Source organism: Oxyura jamaicensis, chromosome 5 (assembly GCF_011077185.1).
Source record: "Oxyura jamaicensis isolate SHBP4307 breed ruddy duck chromosome 5, BPBGC_Ojam_1.0, whole genome shotgun sequence".
NCBI classification, from domain to species: domain Eukaryota; kingdom Metazoa; phylum Chordata; class Aves; order Anseriformes; family Anatidae; genus Oxyura; species Oxyura jamaicensis.
In genome coordinates this window covers 63,342,986-63,366,374 of record NC_048897.1, presented here as the reverse complement: position 1 = coordinate 63,366,374, position 23,389 = coordinate 63,342,986, and the positions used below count along the sequence as shown (strand labels likewise).

The window sequence follows — 23,389 nt, the reverse complement described above, 5'->3', positions numbered from 1 at the left end:
TTCTTAGCATAGTTAACTTCACCTGTATAAAGTGTTTGCTTGTGCACTGGTGCAGACACGGAAGCCAGGAGGCCAGCTCTAATTAGAGCACTTAAAAGTTCTCTTACTCCCCTGGCAGGCAAAAAGAGATTCAAGTACTGCATGCTACTTCAGTACAAATACCAGAGCTGTGGGGATGAATTTTTCGGATTGTGAGTATGCATTCTATTAACAAGCAAAAGCACCCTGTACTAAAGAAACACTCAAAAAACTATAATATTTAGACTACATTTAGGATTTGGGATGCTTTCAAAGCTTTTGCAGCACCAGATTGTCTTTTCATGTCTGGGAAATCCTTACTGGTCAGAAGATAGGCAGCTACTCTTCACTCTGCACTCCGTTCAGTCTCTGCTCAGAGCCTTTGAGGGGAAGCACCGGTCACTCACAGTTTCTGCACCCCCTCTCAATTCCCTGGAACTTCACAGGTTTCACTACAAGGGAAGGTTAATCTCACTCACCCCTGGGTCAGTGCCACAGACCGCTCTGCCAGGCCACACAAAGGGAAGAAGACAGAACCAGCTCTAAGCTAAGTAGAAATCAGAGAAGCCAAAAGGACTTAACCATGGCTACAACTACCAAGAATGACTTGCAGAAATATTCTAGGAATTTTCCATTGCAAAAATAATCTAGAAAAATAGTATCAGCAAGATATTTGTCAATAATGTTGATTAATACAAACAGCAATAAGAAGTCGTAAAGAGAAATGAAAAGACTAAAAGAAAAGCAGTATTGCTAGCTTATAACCACCATGTTCTCCTGAATTTTATATTAATTCCACATACATGATAAGAATGTTTTACGGCACCACATGAAATTATTTCACATGGACTACTACAAAACTAGAAGGAACGCAGAACATTTGGGAGACTATAGAACCTTCTTATTTAACCCTGCAAATCTTTAATATTTTGAGTAAGATCATCACTTGGTTGAACAGTGGCACAGCCTAGAGCCAGGTGCAGGATTAGTGTGAACAGATGGTGGCTAATCTTCCTAATACAGCTCTGCCAATACAACTCACTCTTGACCAGTCACATCCCTGTTTTTTTTTTTTTTTTTTTTTTTTTTTTTTTTTTTTTTTCCTGATCCTTGATCTTCTCTGGCCTGAGCACAGGTTGTCAAGGGGTAGTTGCATGGTAGGCTAACGATTCGCATAAGGCTGCTGATTTGATTTTGCTGTTGGTCCAAGCCATCTTTTGTTTGTATTTCAGTCTGGTCACCAATGTGAATTAACTCAGTGGCTCACTCAACACACACACACACAATCCCAAGAGGGCTAAGGATATTAAATCCAAGCAATGTTATCTATTAAGAAGAATTAGCACAGCAAACATAAAATGTATGAGAATACCTATAAAGAGAAGGGCTCCAAGAGCCCTTTCATAGAGCTGCATAGTGAAGAGCAGCAGGTTAGAAGCCTTCCACTCCCTTATGCAGCGACATACTCAAAGAAGCACAGGAGCTTATACGAGCTGGAGAAGGCACAAGGAATACATAGAGAGCACGCTAAGCCTCAGCCCCACGCCATCCTGCATTTAGAACTGTGTGTGAAGCTGGAAAGCACTGCAAAATAGCCTGCCTTCCAGCTCATCATCTCATGCAAAATGGCATCACACTGCTTCCAGCACAAGGGAAAGCAACAGCGCTTTAGCTACACCTCAAACACTGCTTTTGTAAAGCTTCACTTTTTAAGGAACTGTGCCCCTACATCCTCTGACTTCCATGTTCAACAACAGCAGCATTTTCCTGAAGAAGACTGCAAAACTTTTTAAGTTAATAGGGAGCACTTATCTCAGTTGCAGTGAAGTAACAAAAGAATCAACTCCTTAATCTCAGTGAGAAAAGCAGAAAGCCCCATCATAAACTATTCAGCCTCCATAGAGGACATAGTTTAATCATTGCATAAGGCATGAAAAATAAAAAAGAAAAAAAGAGAAAAACACATATCCCAGAGATTCTGTCAAAGGGACACTCACAGAAGTACAGACCTGCACTTACAGGAAGCTGGCTTTAGGCTGGAGGGTTTCAAGATGTAGAACCCCACAAAGCAGTGATCAAAGCCAGTAAGGACTTTTTTCTTGGTCAGTCTTGGTCTCATCTCTTACCGTCAGGACAGATTCCCTGAATGCTAAGGAAAATGCTGCCATTTTAAAACTACAGATTTTCTTAACAGCACGCTCACTTCACTGAGGATGAAAATGACAATTTCACCTTTACTGTCTTCTCCAGCTTTGCTGGGTTATAGCCATATTCTTATTGAAGACTAAATACATGTTTTTTGTGCGTGTATGTCTGGTATCTGGGATAGCACATTTCAAATCTGGAGATGGAAACAAAAAAAAACTAACATTGAGATAAAGGCACATCAGGCTGAGCTGGTCTTTAGCCAGCTCTCTTCTTTTCATGATTCCACTCTGTAAATTGGGAGCACTGGAAGCTCTTCACAAAGTTGTTTAATGTTGATTTTACTTCACCACTTTAATCTTTTTTACCTTTCATCTAGATAATTGGCATGCATCTAGTCTACAGCAGAGACTGAAAAGAACCGACAGAGGATGCTGTCACCATGCCTTCACCACACCTGGCCAGTCAGAGGCACCAGCTTGGTGAAGCAGACCAGTCCCACTTTGCTCAGTTTAGATCATGAACCATCCAATACCTGAATCTTTAGACGATCTCCAGATGTCCCTTCCAACCTCAACTATTCAGTGAGGCTGAAGCCTCTATGCCAGCCTCTACGCCAGCATGGTCCAACTGGCAGCTCATGGCCCACCGCCCCTTCCCCACAGATGGGAAGCAGCTGCAGCAGCAATAAGCATTGCCAACACACCAAGCACCCCCAGCTATACCAGCTCACAGCACCCTGAAGAGCTCAGCAGCCACCACTGCTGCGACCATGGCAGTGCAAGGTGAAGGGCGTGCCAAAGAGAGGAGGGGAATGGAGAGGCACAGCCACAGGGGCAGATCCGCTCCGTCCCCCTGCCCTGCAGCCCCGTCCCTCTTCTCAGCCCTGCATCAGCCTGGTGCTCGCAGCAGAGAGCAGCTGCTTTCCTCAGCCAGTCCCTGCTCTGCTCCTCTCAACAACCCCCATCCTCTAACCTGTTAAGTGCAGATTTGGTTTTATCCTGTATGAAACCTACAGAATTGCAGAGAATTAAGAAACTGCTGAAACAAAGAACATAAAGGAAATGCAAGGCATATTTCTGTAGCAGCTAATTCACCCACATAATCTAAGTCAAATGCAAATAGAGAGTACAGTAGCTGGATGCCCACATGCAGGTATTCCGAGAACAACTCAATTAGTGGCCATACTGGATCAGCACAGCAGATCAAAGCCCAGGGTCCTGGTCCCTGGCACTTGCCAGAAAGAGATTCTAAAGGAAAAGGCAAACCAACAGACCTTTCCCTTGGTATACCTTCCTGATATTCAGGGATTTCATGATAGGTTTTAACGATTTCTGAATTTGAAATGTCTACCATGATTTGCACATAGGCCAGTGCAGACATTTTTTTCTTTTGTTTAGAATCCACCTAACACCACATCTGTCCCTCCCTACCCCCCAAAAATATACATTTCTGGCATCTGGCATCCAAACCAACCTGACACAGTGAGTTCAAGAGTGGGGAAAAGTTAGGAGGGATAGTGGGTGGAGTAAGGGGTCACAAGTATCCGGGGCAGTTGCATGTAGGGGTATAAGAGGCTATGTTGCACAGCAATAAATTGGCACGTGAGCTAGACACGTAGTGTCCGTCTCTGGTGTCCCTGCTCGGGAAGCAGACGTCTTGGCAGCCAATCGATGTTGTCTCTCGGGCTGGGGTAGCGTGGAGAGAGGCAACAACACATGGCATAAGCAAAAATCCTATGTCACTTTAGTTATTTTCAAAAAGCAGCTGGCACAACTTAATGATTGAGGGTGCAACAGGCAGGAGAGCCAGGCTCTGCATCCTCTTCACGCACACACATGCATGTCACCTGCTGCACGCACAGCTCCAGCTGGACACCGCCGGTTGGAGGTGCTTCATCAGTCTCAACGCTGTCAGTGCATTTTACATAGCCAATGTTTTGCAGACTTTTGCAATCTAACCCCTTCACTGATGTTTGCACTTGCTAGGGAATACTTGCCTACAGATAAGCTCAGTCCTGCCAGGATAGCAATGCTTCTGGACATAGACTCAATAACCTCTCTGGCAAAAAATGCAGGTATCTGAGGGACACAAATTCATACTTTGATAGCTGTAGGTGATGCACACGGATCAAGCGTAATTGGATTGGGCCCTACATGAATACTTGGTTAAAGCAATGACATTTTTTAGCACAACTTGGGGATTATCTGTCACTTACGAATGCATTTCTGAATCTCAGAGGTAATATTTCCACATCTTTCTCTGAACCTTACAAAGCCTATTAAAAAATAAATAAATAATAATCCGAGTCTCTTGAAACCAAAACCAAAGAAAATGCACTAGATAAAACTAAATTCCCAGTGAAATCATGACGAGTCCTTGCACAACTGAAATGCCAGAACTGTTGAGATGCAGATTATAAGAGGAAAAAAGCTAGAAAAATATGCAAAATATACAGATAAAGAACTCTAGGTTGTAAATTATCGTGCATAGGGGCTCTTCCCACTGTTTGTGGAAGTACAGTGCCTGAAATAATAAGACCTGGCCCTCAATTTAACCACGTATGAACAGTAACAAATGCTTGACTATGCCGATTAGTTTCTGTTTCTTGTAGAGAGCAGTGCTTGTGGAAAGAGGAGGAGTAAAGTGGCAGGAAGGCAAGAAAGAGGCAGACCCAAAAGATACCAGAGGCTACTGCAGTTGCTCTCACACCTGCACAAACCCAGCAGAGCCCAGTGTGGCTGGTAACAAACAGCTTCCAGCATGTCAGGGCTGTCACACATACAGGCCCCTCTGGAGGGCTACTGCTATGGCAGCATAAGCAACAGTTGGGTTTTCTGTCTATACTGACAGAGGCATTTCAGAGGTCAGGATCTTTCTTTCTACCGAGCAAGCCCTTCAACCATCAGAGGAGAAGCCTCCCAGATAGCCCCTGACAATTTGGTTTCAAAAGATGGAAACAAACATCCAGTGCTCTCTTCCCAAGTAGTTTCTTCCTTTCTTTCCTTTTCTTTCTGAGTACTGTGGATGTGCTTCGAAACGCTCACAGCAATGGAATGACAACCAACAAGCAGGTGAGTCTTCCCTCTATTTTTCTTTCTGCTCCCTATGTTCCTCCCACTTAATAAAAATATTTCATCTGCTTTACAAAATTTGCTCCAAGGCAAAAATTATTTCAAGGGAGGTACTAACAGGTTTGTCCAGAATCAGCTACGCAGCTGGCTACCATGGCCTGTGGCAGTACAGCCAGAGACGCAGAAATATGTAGCACAGTCTAAGGGGAGAGAAGATTATAAGCACCTTTCAGTTGCTATGCACTAAGGTTGGAAGTAAAAGCACATTATATCAGACATCAAAAACAACAGCTATTCTGATGGCACAATAAAGACTAGGGTTGGTGTACTGATATGCTGCAGTAAAAATGGAAAGTTCAAAAGTACTGATATAAGTGATGATAAAGCCTTCCCCATGTGCCATTTCTTCCTCAGAGAAAATACTATGTGCCTCTCTGAAGCAGCAGGATGAAATTAGCACACAGTAGCCCACTTTCTTTATTTGTGCTACATTTATCAATTAATATTGATATTACTGAGCACAACAGTACAACATATCAGTTCTTCCAATCTGCAATTTAAATAAAGAATCAAATGAGAGCAGCAGCAAAGAAACACCTACAAAGCACTTAAACTCTCTCTCAAAGCACTTAGAATCTCTCACACAAGAAACAAATAGCTGAGCAAAAGAAGTCTACTGATATAAAAGTATCAGTACTACTCGAAAAGAAGTCACTGAAACAGGTTCAAAGAAAATAATTCAAATATCTCTATTAAAATTCTGCAAAATACTTCTTGTGTGCTAGGAAATAGATTTATTTGATAGTTAAGCACCCACAGCCAGATCAAGGCATGACCTCTTTGTTAGCAGGTCACAAGGCATTTTAGTCATGGATTCCAGAAAGACAAAATTTTTACTTTAAGTACCTCAAAAGCTCTAACACCCAATGCCTAGTCTTAATTTGCATGTTTAATTTGTTCAAATTTTGCATTATTCTTTAAAACAAAGATTAAGAAATTGAAGAATACTATCAAGAAATAGCAAAGTCTACAGTATTTTTACACCACTAACATACTTGTCCCTTAGGCACACAGAAAAGCACAGACTACTGTGACCTCACATACCAAAATGAAATCAAAACAAAACATACAAAAGAAGAAATATCCTAAGTGGAAGCTAGAAGAAAATTCATTCCTTCTCCTGCCTATCAACGCCAAATAAACTAGGAAGAAGAGCAGTAAAATTACTGAAATTGATGTCATATCAATTGGAAAATTGACTGAGCCCATACAATAAGCAGTAATTGCTCTCTACTCAATTCATGGGCCCAAGCTGTCTGTTTCCCATCTGCTCCTATGCAATTTAAGCAATTCTGAACTTTGCTCTCCATTCCTGAATGTATCACAGATTTATTAGCATGTCAGGGGCCAATTCTCAAGATTCTCTACTAAGGTAAGCTATTATAAAGAGTGAAATTTCTGTGCCTGTAATTGCCAACCCAGGAAAATTCAGGGAGGACAATCACACACGACGTCACTGAACCCGTCATGTAAAATTCATAAGATAATATAACACACACCTCCACATCTAAGAAATTAGGTCATTCTGTTCTTTCCTTGCAATTGTACAAAGATATGCTTAATACAAAATACAAACTACTATAAGGAGCTTACAAAAAAAAAAAAAAAAAAAGTAATTTGTGGTTGGTTCTGGCTAACACAGTGAGCTCCATCACACACCTTACCTCCTGCTAAGTAAGGACTGGGATCCTTCAGAGGTATGTATGATGTGGCTCAGTCTTTGAATGTTGTTCAGGAATGAAAGGGACAGAATCTCACTATAAACTACAAACCATTTTTGCATACAACAGTTCAGCTGTAAACAGGTCATCAAATATTGCAGTAGTATCTCAGCAATTTTTCATAGGACAAAAATCATTAAAATTCCAAACACAGTTAATCATTTGTAATTTTCATTACTTAAAATTTAAATACATTCTGAAGTTGCACCTGCTCACACTCTTACGGGAAAGACTAAGCTACAATGTTCTCATTCTTGAATTACAGCAGTGAAGATGAGATACTGTAAATGAAATCCAAGCTAAGACCTTACAAGGTAAGATGATTTGAGCAAATGTAATCTCCAAATTTTAGATTTTATTAAATATTCTATAATGTTTAATTAAAATGCACTTTAATTTACATCCTAATGTACAACTAACATCTGCTTACATCAGCTGTGGTATCTCAAGTAGTGGTATCTCAGGTTCTGGTCAACAACTTGTACTGCATTATCAGAGAATTTATTTCACTTGTCTAGAATATGCTCATCTCTGACATTGGTGAAATACTTACCACTGCCAAGAACTTTGAAGTTCATAAGGAAATGCTTGCTATATAAAGAAATACTACTACAGAAAATCCTTTTTATATTGCATTATTAACTACTTTTGCTACATTTGAAACTATGCAGACTTTACTCTCTATAGTCTGCATTACCATGTCACTTCACCATGTCACTTCAGATCTTAATGGATTTGATTCGGTGAAGCATTTCAGGCACTCTCGCTGTTGTTGCAAAATATAAAAAATATGGTTTTGACAATGAATAAAAAGCCTGTTGATGGCACAAATGCAAAAACTATATACCTATCATATATCATCTACAACAATTAACTACATACATAACACCGATAGTGCTAAAATGTGTATTAGTATACTCCCTAAAAGTAATGATAAAAGTATGATAAAACATTTTTGCATTTTTTTCCAAATGTTTACGACATTTTTTAATACATTATGTGTGTTAACAGCTTAATGACAGCTTTAATGCATGCCTATGACCAAGACCTGCCTCTGTGGCAAACCAGTCATTAGCAAGTTCAATTAAAGCAGGAAAACCAAAAAATGTAGTCTAGATCAATAAGCAATCTGACCGCCTATATGAAGTCCACAGTTTCACTTCAAAGGCATCTGAAGCGCTACAAACTGTGGCAGCACAACTTAAAATGGAACCCACGTGTGTCATAGCCTACAAGAAACAAGGGGTCTCATGAACAGTTTGCAAATTTGTATTTAATTCTATTGGAGGAAAATTTAGGAAGCATGAAGAGGACAAGCTTCTGAGGGAGGATTCAAAGCCATCTGAATCTACAAACAAACAAACAAAAAAAGGAAGATAGCATGGTATTGATCTCACTAGTATATGTGCTTCCACTGAAGAAATGAGACAATTAAATATATGTGGCAATAAAATAGATATTAAATTATAAAATACTTTTTCTTCCATCAGCAAATAAACTCCTCACAAAGTTAAAAAATAATTTTCCAAACTACTGTTAGCTTTGAATAAATGTTAGAAAATTGTGAAACACAAAGGACAACACCAATGTCATTCAAATGTTTTAAAAGGGCAAATATTAACACAAAGAGATAATAAAATAGCAAGGGCAGGTTTTAATCAATAAATTTAATATAGACAGCGAACCTCTGTGATGAAATACAGTTTCACAGAATACATCTTTTTTTGTAAGATTACAAGACTGTTGATAAAAGTAACTGTGATGTCTCTAACATCTTCCTGGAAAGATATAACTTAATGCTGTCTCTGAGGAAAAGGGCCTTGTTTAATATTAATGCCACGTATACACAATTGACTATAAATAGGTTAAATTAAATATCTCTAAACATACCTACAATATGGCCTCATCACAGATTTTTTTCTATTTCAGTGCCACTAATATTCATCAACACTAAAAGTGTAACATAAGAAAGTGGACAACTAATGTAGTTTGCCACTGTTTACTATTTTATCAACTTAGTCCATCCACAAAAAACAGAAAAAGCCAAATAATGTGAACAGTCATGCAAAATGCATCTCAGAGAGAAGACATGTTAGTTGCAGAGTAAGGGGCTGTACTGTCCAAAGAGGTATGTATCATCCTTGTCTGCACCATAGGTGCTGCTCTGAAATACTGTGCCTGAAGCAAGGATCTGTTAAGTATAACGCCCTTCTCACTTGCAAGCGAGGAACTTGGAAACTTGAATAACTGTTTATAAGTGACTACTACTTTGGTATCTTATTTAAATTAACATCAGCTGTGAAAATTATGGATGAGTAACACTAAATTCCAATTCTCTGTCTCATGGGATTTTAAACAGGCAGATTCAGAAGGGGGTGGATATTAATTCACATGCATGGACAAATAACCAGACCAGTTACTCAGTGTTCTTCGGAGCTCCATGACGGTAAGGCAGAGATTTTCAGCACAGCATAATAATAATCAGATCCAATTTTAACCTTTAAAGGAATTAGTACTATTACATGCTGTGTGTGTTACACTGTTTTCAGAGCAGCATGTTTGGAATATGCTATACGCCAACATAAACTAACGCCTTGCAAGTCACTGATGGTACACACATCAAGCTTTGGGTGTTTTTTGCACAACTTATAAAGCACGTAGTCCTGGCGGGCTCCGAGGCGTGCAGCGTCCACAATCAGGTCAAGCCCCAGGTCCGCAGGTCAAGCCACAGGCCCGCAGGCCCTGCAGAGGCCGCCACGGCCCTCGCCCCGCCGCCGCGCTTCACCCACGGCGGAGAAACGCTCCGCCCTGCCCCTGTCCCACGCTACGAGCTCGGCACTGCCGGCGCTCGCTGGGACCGAGCCCCGCAGCCCCCCAAGCCCGCCCGGCCCGCAGCGGGAGGGAGGGAGGTGTCTCCCGGCCGGCGCCCGCCCGCGCTCCCGCGGCTCCCCTCCGTGACGCGCTGGCACCGAGACGCGGCCCCGGGGCCTCCGCCCGGTCGCAGCGGAGCCGGGGGCCGAGGCGCGCTCCTCCCTTCGCCGCCCGCCTGCCCCCCCCCTCCCCCCGCGTCCTTCCCCAGTCAGCCCCTTCCTCCTGCTCCCCGGAGCCCTTTCCTCTCCCCCCCGTCTCCTCCCCCCCCATTTTAAGGTAACTCCCAGGAAACGTGCACGTCCGTGATTTTTACCTTCTTTAGCTTTTTTCCTCCTCGCCAGCGTGCCGCCGAGCTTGCCCAGGAAGGAGTCATCTTTCTTTCGGGACGGGGGCGATTTCGGGGTGGGGGACTTAGGGGAAGAAGGGGACTTCTGGGGGGAAGTTGCCATGACGGCCCGGCCGGCGCTCGGGGATGAAGGAGACGGGTCCGAGGCCCCGATGCCGTGGGAGGCTGCTCCAGGCTCTGAACGGAAGCGGAATTATTTCAAGCATTTGAGGCAGCTCCTGCTCCGCTCTCCCGCTCCTGCCCTGCCTCCCGCCCGCCCTCCCGCTCGCTCGCTCGGCGCCCGCCGGGGAGGGTCCGCTCCCCTCACAGAGCGCCCGCCGACACCCGCCTCAGCGCAACGGCCGCTGGCGCCCAACGACTCCTCAGACCCCAACAGACGCTCGCACCTAAAGACCCCTGGCGCCCAATGGCTGCTCACGCCCAGCGATGCCCCTCGGGCCCTCTTGCCCTTAGCGGTCCCACTCGAAGGGGTTCAGCGACCTCATTTTACCAGCCTTTTGGGGATGGCCAGGGGTACACTGAGGTGTGGGACAGAGCCTCTCCCCACAGTCCAAACTGTCCTCACACCACCTCACAGACGAGTTGGTCACCAGCTTAGGCTGCTATGTCAAACGCACCCATGTATGTGACCTCACACGGGAAACCACGGGTTAGCATGGATGCCAAAAGTTAAACACAAGTGCAGATGTTTACACACTGTGTGATCAACACTGATGGAGAAGAACTCATGAAGGAATCAAGTGCCACCAAATGGTTTTGTGCAACTTCAAGCTAATACATGCAGTTCAGTCTTCAACACATGCTGCAAAGCAGCCTGTAGTTTACCACTACATCTGTCATCAGAGGAAGAAGACGTGATGATGTCCATTTCTACACAGAAAAACAACAACAACCAGTTGTAGTGAGACCATTAAATAAAGCAGTGGGAAATAAAAATGACCTAGCACAATAGATTGCCTATACCAATCCTTTTATTTGCAGATGGGTAGCTTGAGAGGTATCTTTAAAACGGCTAATTTGCTGGTAGCTAATTCATGAGGTGTCCAGGACTGGAACAGCATTAATGTCATCTGGATGCACTACTTTCACTTACCACTTAATCACTCGATTAACAATTCAGGCAAAAAGCCACACACACTTCATGCAAATATCTAGCTATCCATTAGGCATAATAAGTGAAATGAAATTACCGTGAGGATATTTCTAAATTAGCTAATAATTGTTGTGTTTTTACAAGCTGTTAACATTGGTTAGCTGATAAGGGGTAGACATCAATGAGTATTTGTTGTATGCAGTTAGTATATGCCTTGGGGTAAAACTTTATTCATCTGTACAGACACCAGTTAAAAGCAGGAATGAACCCAAGTCGCTACCACTCTCATGTTTCCTTGCATTTGCACTGGCTCAAAGCAACGACTGCATCTCTGGACTGTTGTCTCCTGGACACTCACCAAATTTCACACATCTCTTAGCACGTAGCACGTCTCTTTTTACAGACGTGCTACTCACATACTGTATGGATTAGGATATGAACAGTTTTGAACATTTTTAAAGAAAATAAAATAATATAATACAAAGATTTTTAAGAATATGTTAAAAGAAAGAGAAATCAACATGTCAAGTAATTTGTTAGATGCATGTGAATCTGTCGCATTTACAAATAAATAAATAAATAAATAAAACTAAATCTCCATTTGGACCCAAATGAATACACACAAATGGCAATATAGTTTTTTTTGGGCACAGCAGGAGAGAGAGCATTTTGGAAAGCATGAGTGTGCTTGCTTTTGTACCACTAAATTTTGTGTTAAAGACAGAAAGAACAAGCCAGACACACATGAATAGGAATGGGTGCTGGGCTGCACAGCACAGGAAAGTCAGAATTCACCATGCGCTTGCTAGGTCTCACACAAAATAAATAAAAAGACCTAACATTTTTCTTTTACTTTTTCCTATTTCATTACTCTCGGCTTATGTAAATTAGATGTCAAATGCAATACTACTTATTTAATAGCACATGAGCTATGGGTAAATGCTTGGCATCACAAGGAGAAAGTACATTTCAAATGAAATTTAATGTTTAAAATCAACTCTATCAGATCTGGAAACATGAAAACATGAACACTGCATGTCTTGAGTAATAATGCTAAGGGATCAGAAAGAGAGACAAACCTAACTTTACTTTTTTTTTTTTTTTTAATGGGTTCCTTTCTGAGTTTATTTGCAGTTCTCTTAGATATAATATTGCAAGGTTTTTCCACTTACGATGATTCTCTTTGAGAACAGTTACAATATTTTTTTTCCGTATCTTAAATTTAGAACTACATAGGGTACTTTTTCTTTTGATCTGGGAATATATGTGGATATATAATCTTCAATTAATATTGCATTCAGCACAAAAGTTCTTATAGATATGCACAAAGTCTAACTTATGGCAGACATGGGAATGTTGATTTTAAATATCTAACTCATCTTTAAATAGTATTTTAACCACAAATAAAAGCTGCGGTAATATGAATTTAGTGGGGATTTTCGTTTGGCTAGGTTTTTGTTCTGCTTCACATTTGACAGTTGGATACTTTCATAATCATGCTCTGTGATCCCATGCACAGAACACAACAGCAGCAGACTACCATTCAGACTGGCCCTGCTGCATCTGGCATATAGGAATCTGGAGCAGACCACAAGGGCTCTCACCGTGCTCCCTGTCAGCACCTCGTTCTTACAGATGAGCCAGCCAGTAGCTCAAATTAATTGTATTCTGATCACATACATGCTATTTCCAGACAATAAAAGAAGGCTTAATCACTATACTTCACATGCATTTTTATTCACCTGCATATCTGTCTATGCACACCTGTTTTTTATTTCTTTCACTACAGGACTCAGAATGATCAGGAACAGAATCTTGTTTCTGACTGAGGTGGAAGAGACAGGATACATAATAAATATACCCACCATGGTCTAGGTGTAGGTGGCTAGGGCAAGAAAAAGCACTGTGTCAGCTGAAAGGATACTATACGCTCATCATCTGAGATGGCTGTCTCACAGGAGAGAGGTCAGCACTGATGTTGTATGTGGTTTTTGAAAGTACTCATCATCTTTTTATTTATTTATTTATTTATTTATTTATTTATTTATTTATTTTAATAATGAATGTACAGGCTTAAGCCAAGCTGGTAAAGGACATGCAGTCAGCTGTTTGTTTGTCTTGGAGTTCAACATTTGTCTCCTAAGTGTACGTCTGCACTAGCCTGTTAACTGCTTGGTCATTTTTGGTCATTTCAACAGTGGAAGTGGTATTTTCAAAAATGCTCTAGTGATCTAATGCTCTTCCTGTAACTGCTTACAGCCAAACTCTTCACTGACTTCAGGGAGAACAGAACTAGACCAAAGTCTACCCTTTTTATTTTTTTACAGAGTAAAACCCGGCTATCTACTGACCTGCCAATTCTACACAGGTAACTACTGAACATGCCCACATTCCCCCTCTGCCCTGAGTAATAGTTAACAGCATTTTAAAAGAGGCTGCTTAGAAGCATAACAAAAGATAATGTACTATATACAACCATGGAGATTAGTTATTTGTGAAGTTTCAAAGGAAATAAAGTAGTTTTGAAACTTCTCAGTGAGATAAGAATATCAACCTGGCATTTAATGCTTCTGGCAACATGTGGTTCTGTCAATCAGTTACTTATAAATACAAGTCCAAGTTTATATGCACTTACATCTGACCTTGTTGAGACAGTTTTAGAAAAAATCAGTATCATTTTTTCATGATTTTTTCTGAGCATCACTTGTACCACACACTTGTGCCTGTAATTTTGTACATCTGTTACACAAGTATTCCAGCAAAAACATTGCTGGCATGCAGGGCCACCACATCTCTTTCAGTAGTTGATTGGAACCAGAAGAAGAAACTACCTGGAAAAAAAAAAAAAATATATATATATATATATATATATATATATATATATATATATTTTAAAAAAAAAGTTCATAAATTCTGGGGGCAAAAAGAAATCCAGTCAATATCCTACACATCACAAGGTATTTGCAAAGATGTAGGTTCATAAGATGCAGCTGCTGTGAAGACTGAGGGGGTAGCACTCCCTAGCTAACATGATAAATCAATTGTGCTGGACTATGTAAATAACTGTATGATCCATGCAATACTCAGCAGAGAAAGCCTTGGGCCTTCTTAAGAGTAACAAAACTTTAGAAGATATTGTGGTGGTTTTACTGTGCTAGGCAGCTGAACACCACAACTGCTCTCTCATTCCCCCTCCTCAGATGAGGAGGGGAAGAAGTAAAGGAAAGAACAACTCACAGGTTGAGATAAGGATAATTTAATTAAAGAGAAAAAAATATTAAGGAAATATTATTATTAATTAAACAATTCAACTAAAGGGAAAAAAGGGAAAGGGGAAAAGGGAGGGGGAAAGGGAATAACAAAACAAGTAAAGGCTATGTGGAAGTGCAAAGGAAATAAATTACTCTCTACTTCCCACAAATGAGCAATGCTTGACCACGTCCTTGAAGCAGGGCCTCAACACACGTAGCCGGTGTTCGGGAGGAGGACAGATGTTTTCGCAACGAGAGCCCACCCCTCCCCTCTTCTTCCTTTTTCCACCTTTTATTGCTGAGTGTGACATCATATGGTATGGAATATCCCTTTGGTTGGTTTAGGTCAGCTGCCCTGGTGATGTTTCTTTCTCACTTTTTTGCCCACCCCCTAGGAGGGTTAGAGAGAGTCCTGATGCTGTGCCAGCACTGCTCAGCAGCAGACACAACACTGGTGTGATACCACTGCTGTCCTAGCTTACAGGTGCAGAGCGCAGCACTGTATGGGCTGCTGCAGGGAAAGTTAACATCCCAGCCAGACCCAGTACAGATATACAGAATCTCCAATCTACTAAACCACATCCTGGTATGTGCTTAAGCAAAAAATAAAACAGTATTTCTCTCTGGAAAAAGACTGCTAAACTAAAGTGAAAATTTTATTGGAAATCACATAATCCTTAAGCTATAAAGCAAAGATTTCAAGGCACAAGTCCTCAGAATTTGTTGCGTAGGCCTAGAGAAGGCTGTCCAAATAGCCCCCAAATGTGAGGCATTCCTTTACCTTGACAACGAACAGGTTGATCTTGAGGCAAATAATGGCTTACAAAATCTTTTCCCTGAACTTCCTGTCCAATTGGCTTTCTTTAGACCTATAATCTTTTGAACAGGGGACAGAGGGAGATGAATAGCAGTAAATTCCTTTACTGAGGGCATTTCTACCCACTTCTTGCTCTGGGCCAGCAGGGCCCCCCAGCTGATGACCGGCTGACTGAAAAGTCAATGTGTCTCTAAGGTTTTAAACACAGATAAAGGTTTGATGTATTATTTCCAATAACCCAGGAAGTAGGTAATTCCTGTGCAGTCCTGAGAACTTACAAGTGGTGTCATCAGAGGAGTCACTGCCATACCTGTCTGCCTCTCAGGCACACAGGATTGAAGGGAAAGGATGTGACAAAAGAAGAAAAACCTCAGTTCAAATGTGCCAAAAATTACCTTGAGCTCTGAAGAGAAGCTGCCATCCATCTGTCATCTGATGAGGAGGGAACTATCAATCAGTTCAGAGTCACTGAGCAGAGGACAAGAGTGCAGATGCCAATATAAGCTGAAATCATGCCTATCTGCTTCTCTCATCTTGAGCAACACACTGTCTTGCTCTGTAAGGCTCTCCTGCTGGCTGAAAGCAACAGAATAAGAAGACCTAACATAAGTAAAGTTAAGATTTAAGTTAAGATTTTGATCACCAATTCTCAGTGATCCAGTCAGGGACACTTCTCCTTCAAGTCTTCATAGGCTGTTATTGTTTGTATGTCATATCTTAAGAAATTAGGTTGTCAATTCCTGTGTAAGAATGTAAGGAAGTCATTGATCTTATGGATTTCACACCTCATGTGTTAGAGTTGAATACTGTCTGGCTTCAGGGTGTCATTATTTCTAAACTATAAAAAGCATCTGTGAACTGCAAGACAGTATATGAATTAAGAAACTGATACTTCTTCTTACCCACAGATTTTTCTTAGGCACACATTATTACCACGGGAGGGAAATTACTATGGAAATGACTCAGGGTCTTCAGAAAGTGAGATACAATTTTATTTCTTCAAATACAAAATTGCTCACATCTAGTCCATTTAGACATGGCCAATACGTTCCAGCACATCACATTATACCCAACAATGACAGTGCCAAGGACTGAAAAAAAAAATCCATAAATCCATTATACGTTAGTGAGTCAATTTACAGAAAAGATTGAACAGCAAGAACACTCATAACCAAATGCTCTTAAATACATTTGTAATACAAGTCAGCCATATTAAATTGACCTGTGAAGTGTGCACATAACTTCTATTTCTTTTTCCTCCTCTATCCTTACAAATACATGAAGATCTGCTTTAAATTGCTGAAGAGTTTATTTATTTATTTAAATTGCCTGCATAGTCCATTTTTGGATCTAATCTTGTGAAGTACACAGTATCAGTCAGGGTAATGGTAGCCTGGCAGGTTTTTACACGCAGGAGCAGATACACAAGACTTGCAGTTGTGGGTGGAGTGTGTTATGGCATGCAGAAAAGTATGTTTTTAGTGAATAATATTTTTGAGGTCCATAAAATGCTGATGGCTCTCAGCTCCTTTTGACTTTAATATTCTCAACTCTCAATGGCCAAACAAGGATCTGCTATAAGGTGAAGTCTCAGGACCTGTCTACAACGTGGAGTGACCTGAACCTGGGCACTTGCAGCGTGGCACCTTACCTGGACAAGAGGATCAGACTTTGGCAGAGGATCTGCCCCTCAGGACAAGGTGCTTCATGTTCCTCTGAGGCTGCCCTTCCTCCCACTCTGTACAGCAGTAACAGGAGGATGAATGGGCTTTTCTGAGAGTAACAGTGAGGTGAAAAAAACAATCCTTGATTGACGTAACTGAGGGCTTCTGTGCTGAATTACCATTCTGTGCAAAACACTAAGAAAAATATTTGCTTTAAAACTTTAAAAAATTATGTTGGAAGTACTATGACTCTCAGTTTTCTACAGAGAACAACGATGGATGATCTAGACAGTATTAATCTACTAGACTACATGAGGCTTCTGGGAGCAGTGATAAAATCCAGAAATTTTCTCCACAAAACTGGAAATGCCAACAGATTTCAACAGAGAAAATTTAATACTTATTGCTGTCCTGCTTGCTTCTACTTTGCGTCAATCTTAAGTAATAGAGTTGGTTTAAAAATCACTGACTGCAATCCATCTCAACAAAAAAATGTAACCTCAAGATCAAAGTATGTCCAGCATATGAATGACAGAATGAAAGAGAAAAAAATGATAGTAATTTTGAAATATATTCAGGGATTTTGCTATTTCTTTCCAAGATGAAAGAAAAATTATATTAAGGTCCTTTATGTTATAGTGTAAGGGTATCCTACTAAGATATTTTTGTTTAATTCTTAATTCATATTTTATACTAATAATTACCAAATTGATAAAGCTATGTAGTCTACTATGCAGACCTTTACCTATAAATAACTGTTAGAAATACACTTTTATTTATGGAAATTGCAGACAACATCCAAACTAGAAAATATAATGAGACACTTATCCTCTTTAAACTGGCTAATAAATAAGTATAAATACATAAATACTGCAGAACAGTAGTATGTTCCTTGCACCAACAGAGGTATATTGTAAATCTGTGGTCAATAGTAAAATCTTTCTTTTAATTTTAAAAAGGATGTTTTGAATTTCTTACAATACAGAAAAAAAAATAATTCATAAGTTATTGTGACAAGATTCAGTGTGTGTGTCACCCTACAAGTAGCTACCAAGAGTTTTTTTTTTTTTTTTTTTTTTTTTTTTTTTTTTTTTTTGTAACAAGAATGCTTGTAGCTTTGGCTGCAAGACAGAAAACTCTTGCAAATAAGCATCGTGTGTGAAATAATGAGAACATCAAATCTTAGTCAAAGCATGAGGTAAAATGATAAGAATAAAGAGGCTTTCAGTTTCTCCCTTTTTTTTTTCCAGTTTGAAAATATAGTGCATCATACATACATTTGGGAATGTTACCAATCTTAAATGGCACAATTATCTCAGATTTAAGAAATTACTTAAAAGTATGCTGAATACTAATGAGAATTTCTGCACATCTTCCATGCCAATGTCTATATATGCATGTACAAAAAAAGATAGCAGATACCTCTTTTAAGCAAAAAATCTCCACATATACTTTTGAGCAGCAATATAAATGTAATTTAAATATACTCACAACATTTTCTATTAAATGTTCCCACTACAAAACAATATTTTTTGCAAATATTTTGATGAATTTTTCTAAGGGAGATTTGTAACTGCTATACTACTCATGGCACCCTATGATACTATTTGTGATGTATTTTTTGAAACAACTGTAAAGTCTACCCTATAGATGCTAATCAGGTCTGGATTTTAAAATTATCATTCAGCATATTTTGGAAAAGATCTTTATCTGTGCCATACAAAAGCTATTTTGAGCCTGTAACAGTTTTAAGGATAAGTCACCCATTTGATGATCCCTTACCATTTTACAAAATGCAGGGATTTAATATTGTTTCAACATCTTATTAAAAAATACACAGTATTCTAAAACTTAGAAATACCTGGAAAATTAATTTCTAACACTGCATTTACAATAGTTTTAATGAGTGCTTATATGTAGTTATTAGTCAAAAGACCTTTCCTCCACCAGAAATAAAAACTAATTATTTATTATTAAACATAATTTTATACAAGAAGCTTGCTTTTTGGCATTTAAATAGTTCATCATTGTTTGGCTGTGCCAAAATATTCCCAAATCACATACAGAGTCAGAAAAACAGATGGAAAGTAATGCCATCTCAAAAATACTAGATGATGTCATCATGTTTCTCAGGAACTCTATTCTCAGCATTAAAATAAAATTCCAAGAAAACATCAGAGCTCTGATTTCCCTTTTACAGACCATGATGGCCTTCACACAGGTAAATCCAGTCCCATTCTTTATTATTGCGACCCTTGAAGCAAAGAGTGAAGTGACTCACTCTAATGTAAGCAAAGAAACTGCTTAAGAGCTTTTGATAACAAAATGACCTTTCCCAAATAAGTTGACTTCAAATTTGAATTCCCTCATAGTTCACAAGATAGTACCTCTGTGATTATGAATATTGCTGAAATCATGCTTATTTACATATGGCTGTTTAAATCCCACTCAGCTGACAGCCTCTGGATAAAATAATACTTTCAAAGTGCCGATCTTCTGCTTTTTCTTTCACTCTCTGCTCCTCTAAGGCAGACACAAGTTTGTCCCTTTCTTCAACCACTTTCATCATCTCAGTAAAAATTTCATCCTCCTCATTTAGATCCATCTCATCTTTAAGGCTGTCTAAAAGATCACAAAACAAGAGGTTAGAATCTAGATCACTATGTTGTTATGCTTTGCATTTTAACTGTTGGTGTGCAGCATGAGTTAATATTAGTCATCAAGAAATGATGACAATGGCAGTTAATATTTTCCGTGTTTGGGCTCAGGGAAAATTTATCCTGCATTTGGACCATTTAAGGTTGCCCATTAAGGCTCCTAAATTCTATAGTAGAACTTTTAGCAAAGCTTAGGCTGTGGAATTAAAGTAAGAACACTACATGTTTACAAAAACATTTATAAATGTTACCTAAACATTACACCATAATTAAAATGTTATACGGCAGAAAGCACCTTACTATATCAGGAAATAAACTGTAAGGTAACAACATTTATGTTGGATTTTAAATTGAATTTATAAAGTTTTAAAAGCTCAATTGCAAAATGCAGAATCTGTAAGAAAATTTAGTGTTTTTTTTTTTTTTCAGAAAAAAAAAAAAATGAATATAGCAGTAGCTTACAATCCAGGTGCTTAGAACATAACAGGATATTTTGGCATATTTAGTGCTATGCATCCCCCCCCTTCTACCTGCATTCCTACTCTCCACACTCCATTTTCTAATAGCGAATGAAAGGACAAACCCAAACTGTAATCCAAAGGACACAAAAGCAGTTCCAAAGTACTGCAGTAACTGGTAGCATCACAGTTAACCTCTCTTGCATTTAGGTGGTTGAAGAAATTACTTTCTGTAGCTGCCCATCATCATGTTAGCTGGATGCTACTGCAGACACAGCACAATCAGGGGCATTAGGTGTTCTTTGTATCCAATCCAGTGTAAAATTGGGCAGGTTAGCTCAGCCATCTTCATTCTAAGTCAGGTGAGAAGATCTTACAGGTTGGATGTTGCTGGTTGAGCTGCACTCACAGAAGAGCACAGGAGGAAGAACATCAGCCACTCTGCTCCTCAGATCAAGGAGGGACTCACATGGATGCAGTCTATGGCTGTAGGCTGGAACATGCTCCCTGCTTTGACTTACCATCAACAGCCATCTTCTCTCTCAGCTTTTGTTCCAACCTGCTTTGGTGGTCTTCCAGTTCTAGTTCTTGGGCTCTGGATACAATAAAAAGTACATTAAAGAATATATATATATATTTAGTAAAGACATACATATATTAGTATTATTTCAACCAAGACTTTGTGTATTGTTTATCCGGTAAGTTTCTCCTAATGGGCAGTCAAAGCTAAAAACCTAGTCTCTGCACAGCAATGCCAGAAGCACCAATACCACCTTTTGCATTATGTATTGGATTAAGCTCACTCTTACATCACAACACTTGGGGCTTTGACTAACTGCCTTGTTGGTGGCAATCGCAACAAGATTCTGGACAGGTCTGAACCCTCCCATAAACTAAGAGCCCTGCCAGAAATGAGTAACGACTGCTGCAGCTCTAATCACCTTCCCACATTGACCAGAGATAGTAGAGAAAATATCTGGGAGTCATCTACGGCTATCTGCTGAGCCTGTTTCAGACAAAGCAAAGTGAGGCAACTGCAACCAATATTGTTTCCATCAACCACAAACAGTGGTACTCGAGACAGCTCTTTACTGTCTTGGTGTATATACTTTTTCATCTCTGTAGTGAATTCCTTGATCTTTTCTCCTATGTTCAATGAAAACTGAGATAAGTTTATCAGACTATTTTTTTCCACAGGACAAAGTGCCCAAGTGTTCATTAGACGTACATAATTAGACCCCAACTACATAAAGGCAGAACACCCATATGCTGTAGTGGTTTAGAGTATCCTATAGGATTGAAATAATTGAACCACTGTGTGAGGGAACAACGAGGAGGGCTCAGCTGAAAATCTGTGAACAAAACAGACTGCAACTACTGCGGATACATTTATTCTATGACAGTTTCAAACCCTATCACACAGAAGGGTGGGTAGATGTCATGTGAGTACAAGTTCCTGTCTCCCCTTTGCTTCTTTAGTACTAATGCTCATTCTTACTTACACAATCAAAAGCTCAGACTCATAACGCATTAATTTATTCTTCTCCAGGACCAGCTCAAACCACTCATGTAGCATCTGAGTTTCATCCTGCGTACCTGTATCTGTTTAAATAGGAGAGTTGAATATGCATCACTGAGTTTCCTTCCAATGCTTTTGCCACTTAAGGTCACTTTAAATAGTCCTCATTTATAAGGCTAGGTGAGCTCAAATGCAGATTTTTTTCTTCTCTGGGCAACTAATAACAGAAACATCAAACATAACACCTGTTTATATTGTTATGCTGTAGTTTATTGCAGTTAAAGATGCATTAGCTTTGCACTATTGCTTTGGAAGTTAGCTTTTTTTTCTTTCAAATATATATGTATATATATATAAATTTTAAATATAGTCATTCACTTTTTTTAGTTCTGCCTTTGATAACATAGTTTCTTTGTTGACAGTGGACTCCAGAACTATATTTAGAAATGGATATCCCACTAACACAGTCAGATTTGGGATGTACTTGCTGGCAGATATCAGCCTAGTCCCTGCTTCCAGTGGGCGTCACATGCACAATCTAATCCACTAGAGATGTCCATTCCTTTGCCAACTGACTTCTAAATCTGTATTTACTTTACTCGGCAGGAAAGGTTGTGGTACACAAAAAATCTATTATTTTGGGGTAGCTTTGGAACAACTGGTGTTAGGGCATCACTGGTTGACATTGTACAGCTACATAATGAGATGGTATCTCTCCCAAAAAGTTCACAGCCCATTTTGATAAAGAGAAGGACTAATTCCTCTTTCACCAGGTAAGAGCCTTTATTACTCTAAAACAGAGCCTGTACAAAATCTTTGGCAACGAAGAACCCCTGGGTGTTTTTCAGTGGCAGGTCAGAGTGTGTTAAAGGGTTTGCGCCCTTTCACATGACCCTCCCCAAACATCTTCGTTCAGGTCCATCCCATATGCTTGCAGTGAGTGTTTGTTGCATCAAAAGGATGTAGTTACTGGAGGAGATAGTGACTTCCCTACCTATATTAATCAAAAATGGATTATTGATTACATATTACTCTACTTCTCTTTTGCAAACCTATCTGTGAATGTGTAAGCTCATTTTTACCAGCTATATTCCTCAATCAAGCCAGTCAACAGAATATCCAAGCCCAATGATATTCCTAAACAAGTTGAAGCTGTCCACCTTCTCAAGTGAACACAGTTATGGATTTTTCTCGCAGTTTTTAACATGCAACTTACTTCATGCTTTCCAGCATATTTTTTTTTTCACAAAACAAAAGCACCCAGCCACCCTTCAATGTGACCCCAGTACTGATGCAGAATTACAGTCAGGCACTGTCATCTCAGAGAGCCCAGGTCTCCTCATGACAGCAATAGAAGTGCATGGGCCCCTGTGCCGAGGACAGGAGTCATGGTGGCTTGTACACTGGTGATTTCCCATTAGGATTTACTTTGTTACTGTGAAACAGGGTGGTAAAGCAGGAGAAGAGAAAAAGAGCAAAGAAATCTTGGTGTTATTTCTGAATGATTCCAATAAAGCTTGGCCGTAAGGGATGTGTTCCTAAAGAATCTTCCAGGTCAGCAAGTGGTGATAAAAATGTCTTCTCAAAGTGACTGCCAGAGCACATCTGGCTGGGACGTGTCAATGGTAGCTTGCCACAGATTCAGCACAGGGATATAGCAGTAGTATTCAGAGCCTTTGGTCTTCACATGTCGTC

General features: G+C 39.9%; 2 protein-coding genes across 5 annotated transcripts in view; both read right to left on the bottom strand.

Annotated features, from left to right (window-relative positions):
• The window catches only part of PARVA (parvin alpha), a 71,946-nt gene extending 61,457 nt beyond the window's left edge, over positions 1-10,489 (bottom strand). The window contains exon 1 of the mRNA XM_035326975.1: positions 10,203-10,489. Coding sequence (XP_035182866.1) covers positions 10,203-10,338 — 136 coding nt within the window. The 5' untranslated portion in view covers positions 10,339-10,489. The remainder of the gene's footprint in view (positions 1-10,202) is intronic.
• Positions 10,490-16,370: 5,881 nt separating this feature from the next.
• Positions 16,371-23,389, bottom strand: part of MICAL2 (microtubule associated monooxygenase, calponin and LIM domain containing 2) — a 125,828-nt gene continuing 118,809 nt past the window's right edge. For 3 of the 4 annotated variants that reach the window (XM_035327477.1, XM_035327478.1, XM_035327479.1), the window contains 3 exons: positions 21,678-21,780; positions 20,697-20,770; positions 16,371-19,682 (listed from right to left, as the gene is read on the bottom strand). In XM_035327477.1, the coding sequence (XP_035183368.1) occupies positions 19,498-19,682; positions 20,697-20,770; positions 21,678-21,780 (362 nt within the window). In that variant the 3' untranslated portion in view covers positions 16,371-19,497. The remainder of the gene's footprint in view (positions 19,683-20,696; positions 20,771-21,677; positions 21,781-23,389) is intronic. The other variant, XM_035327476.1, reaches the window with a different exon arrangement.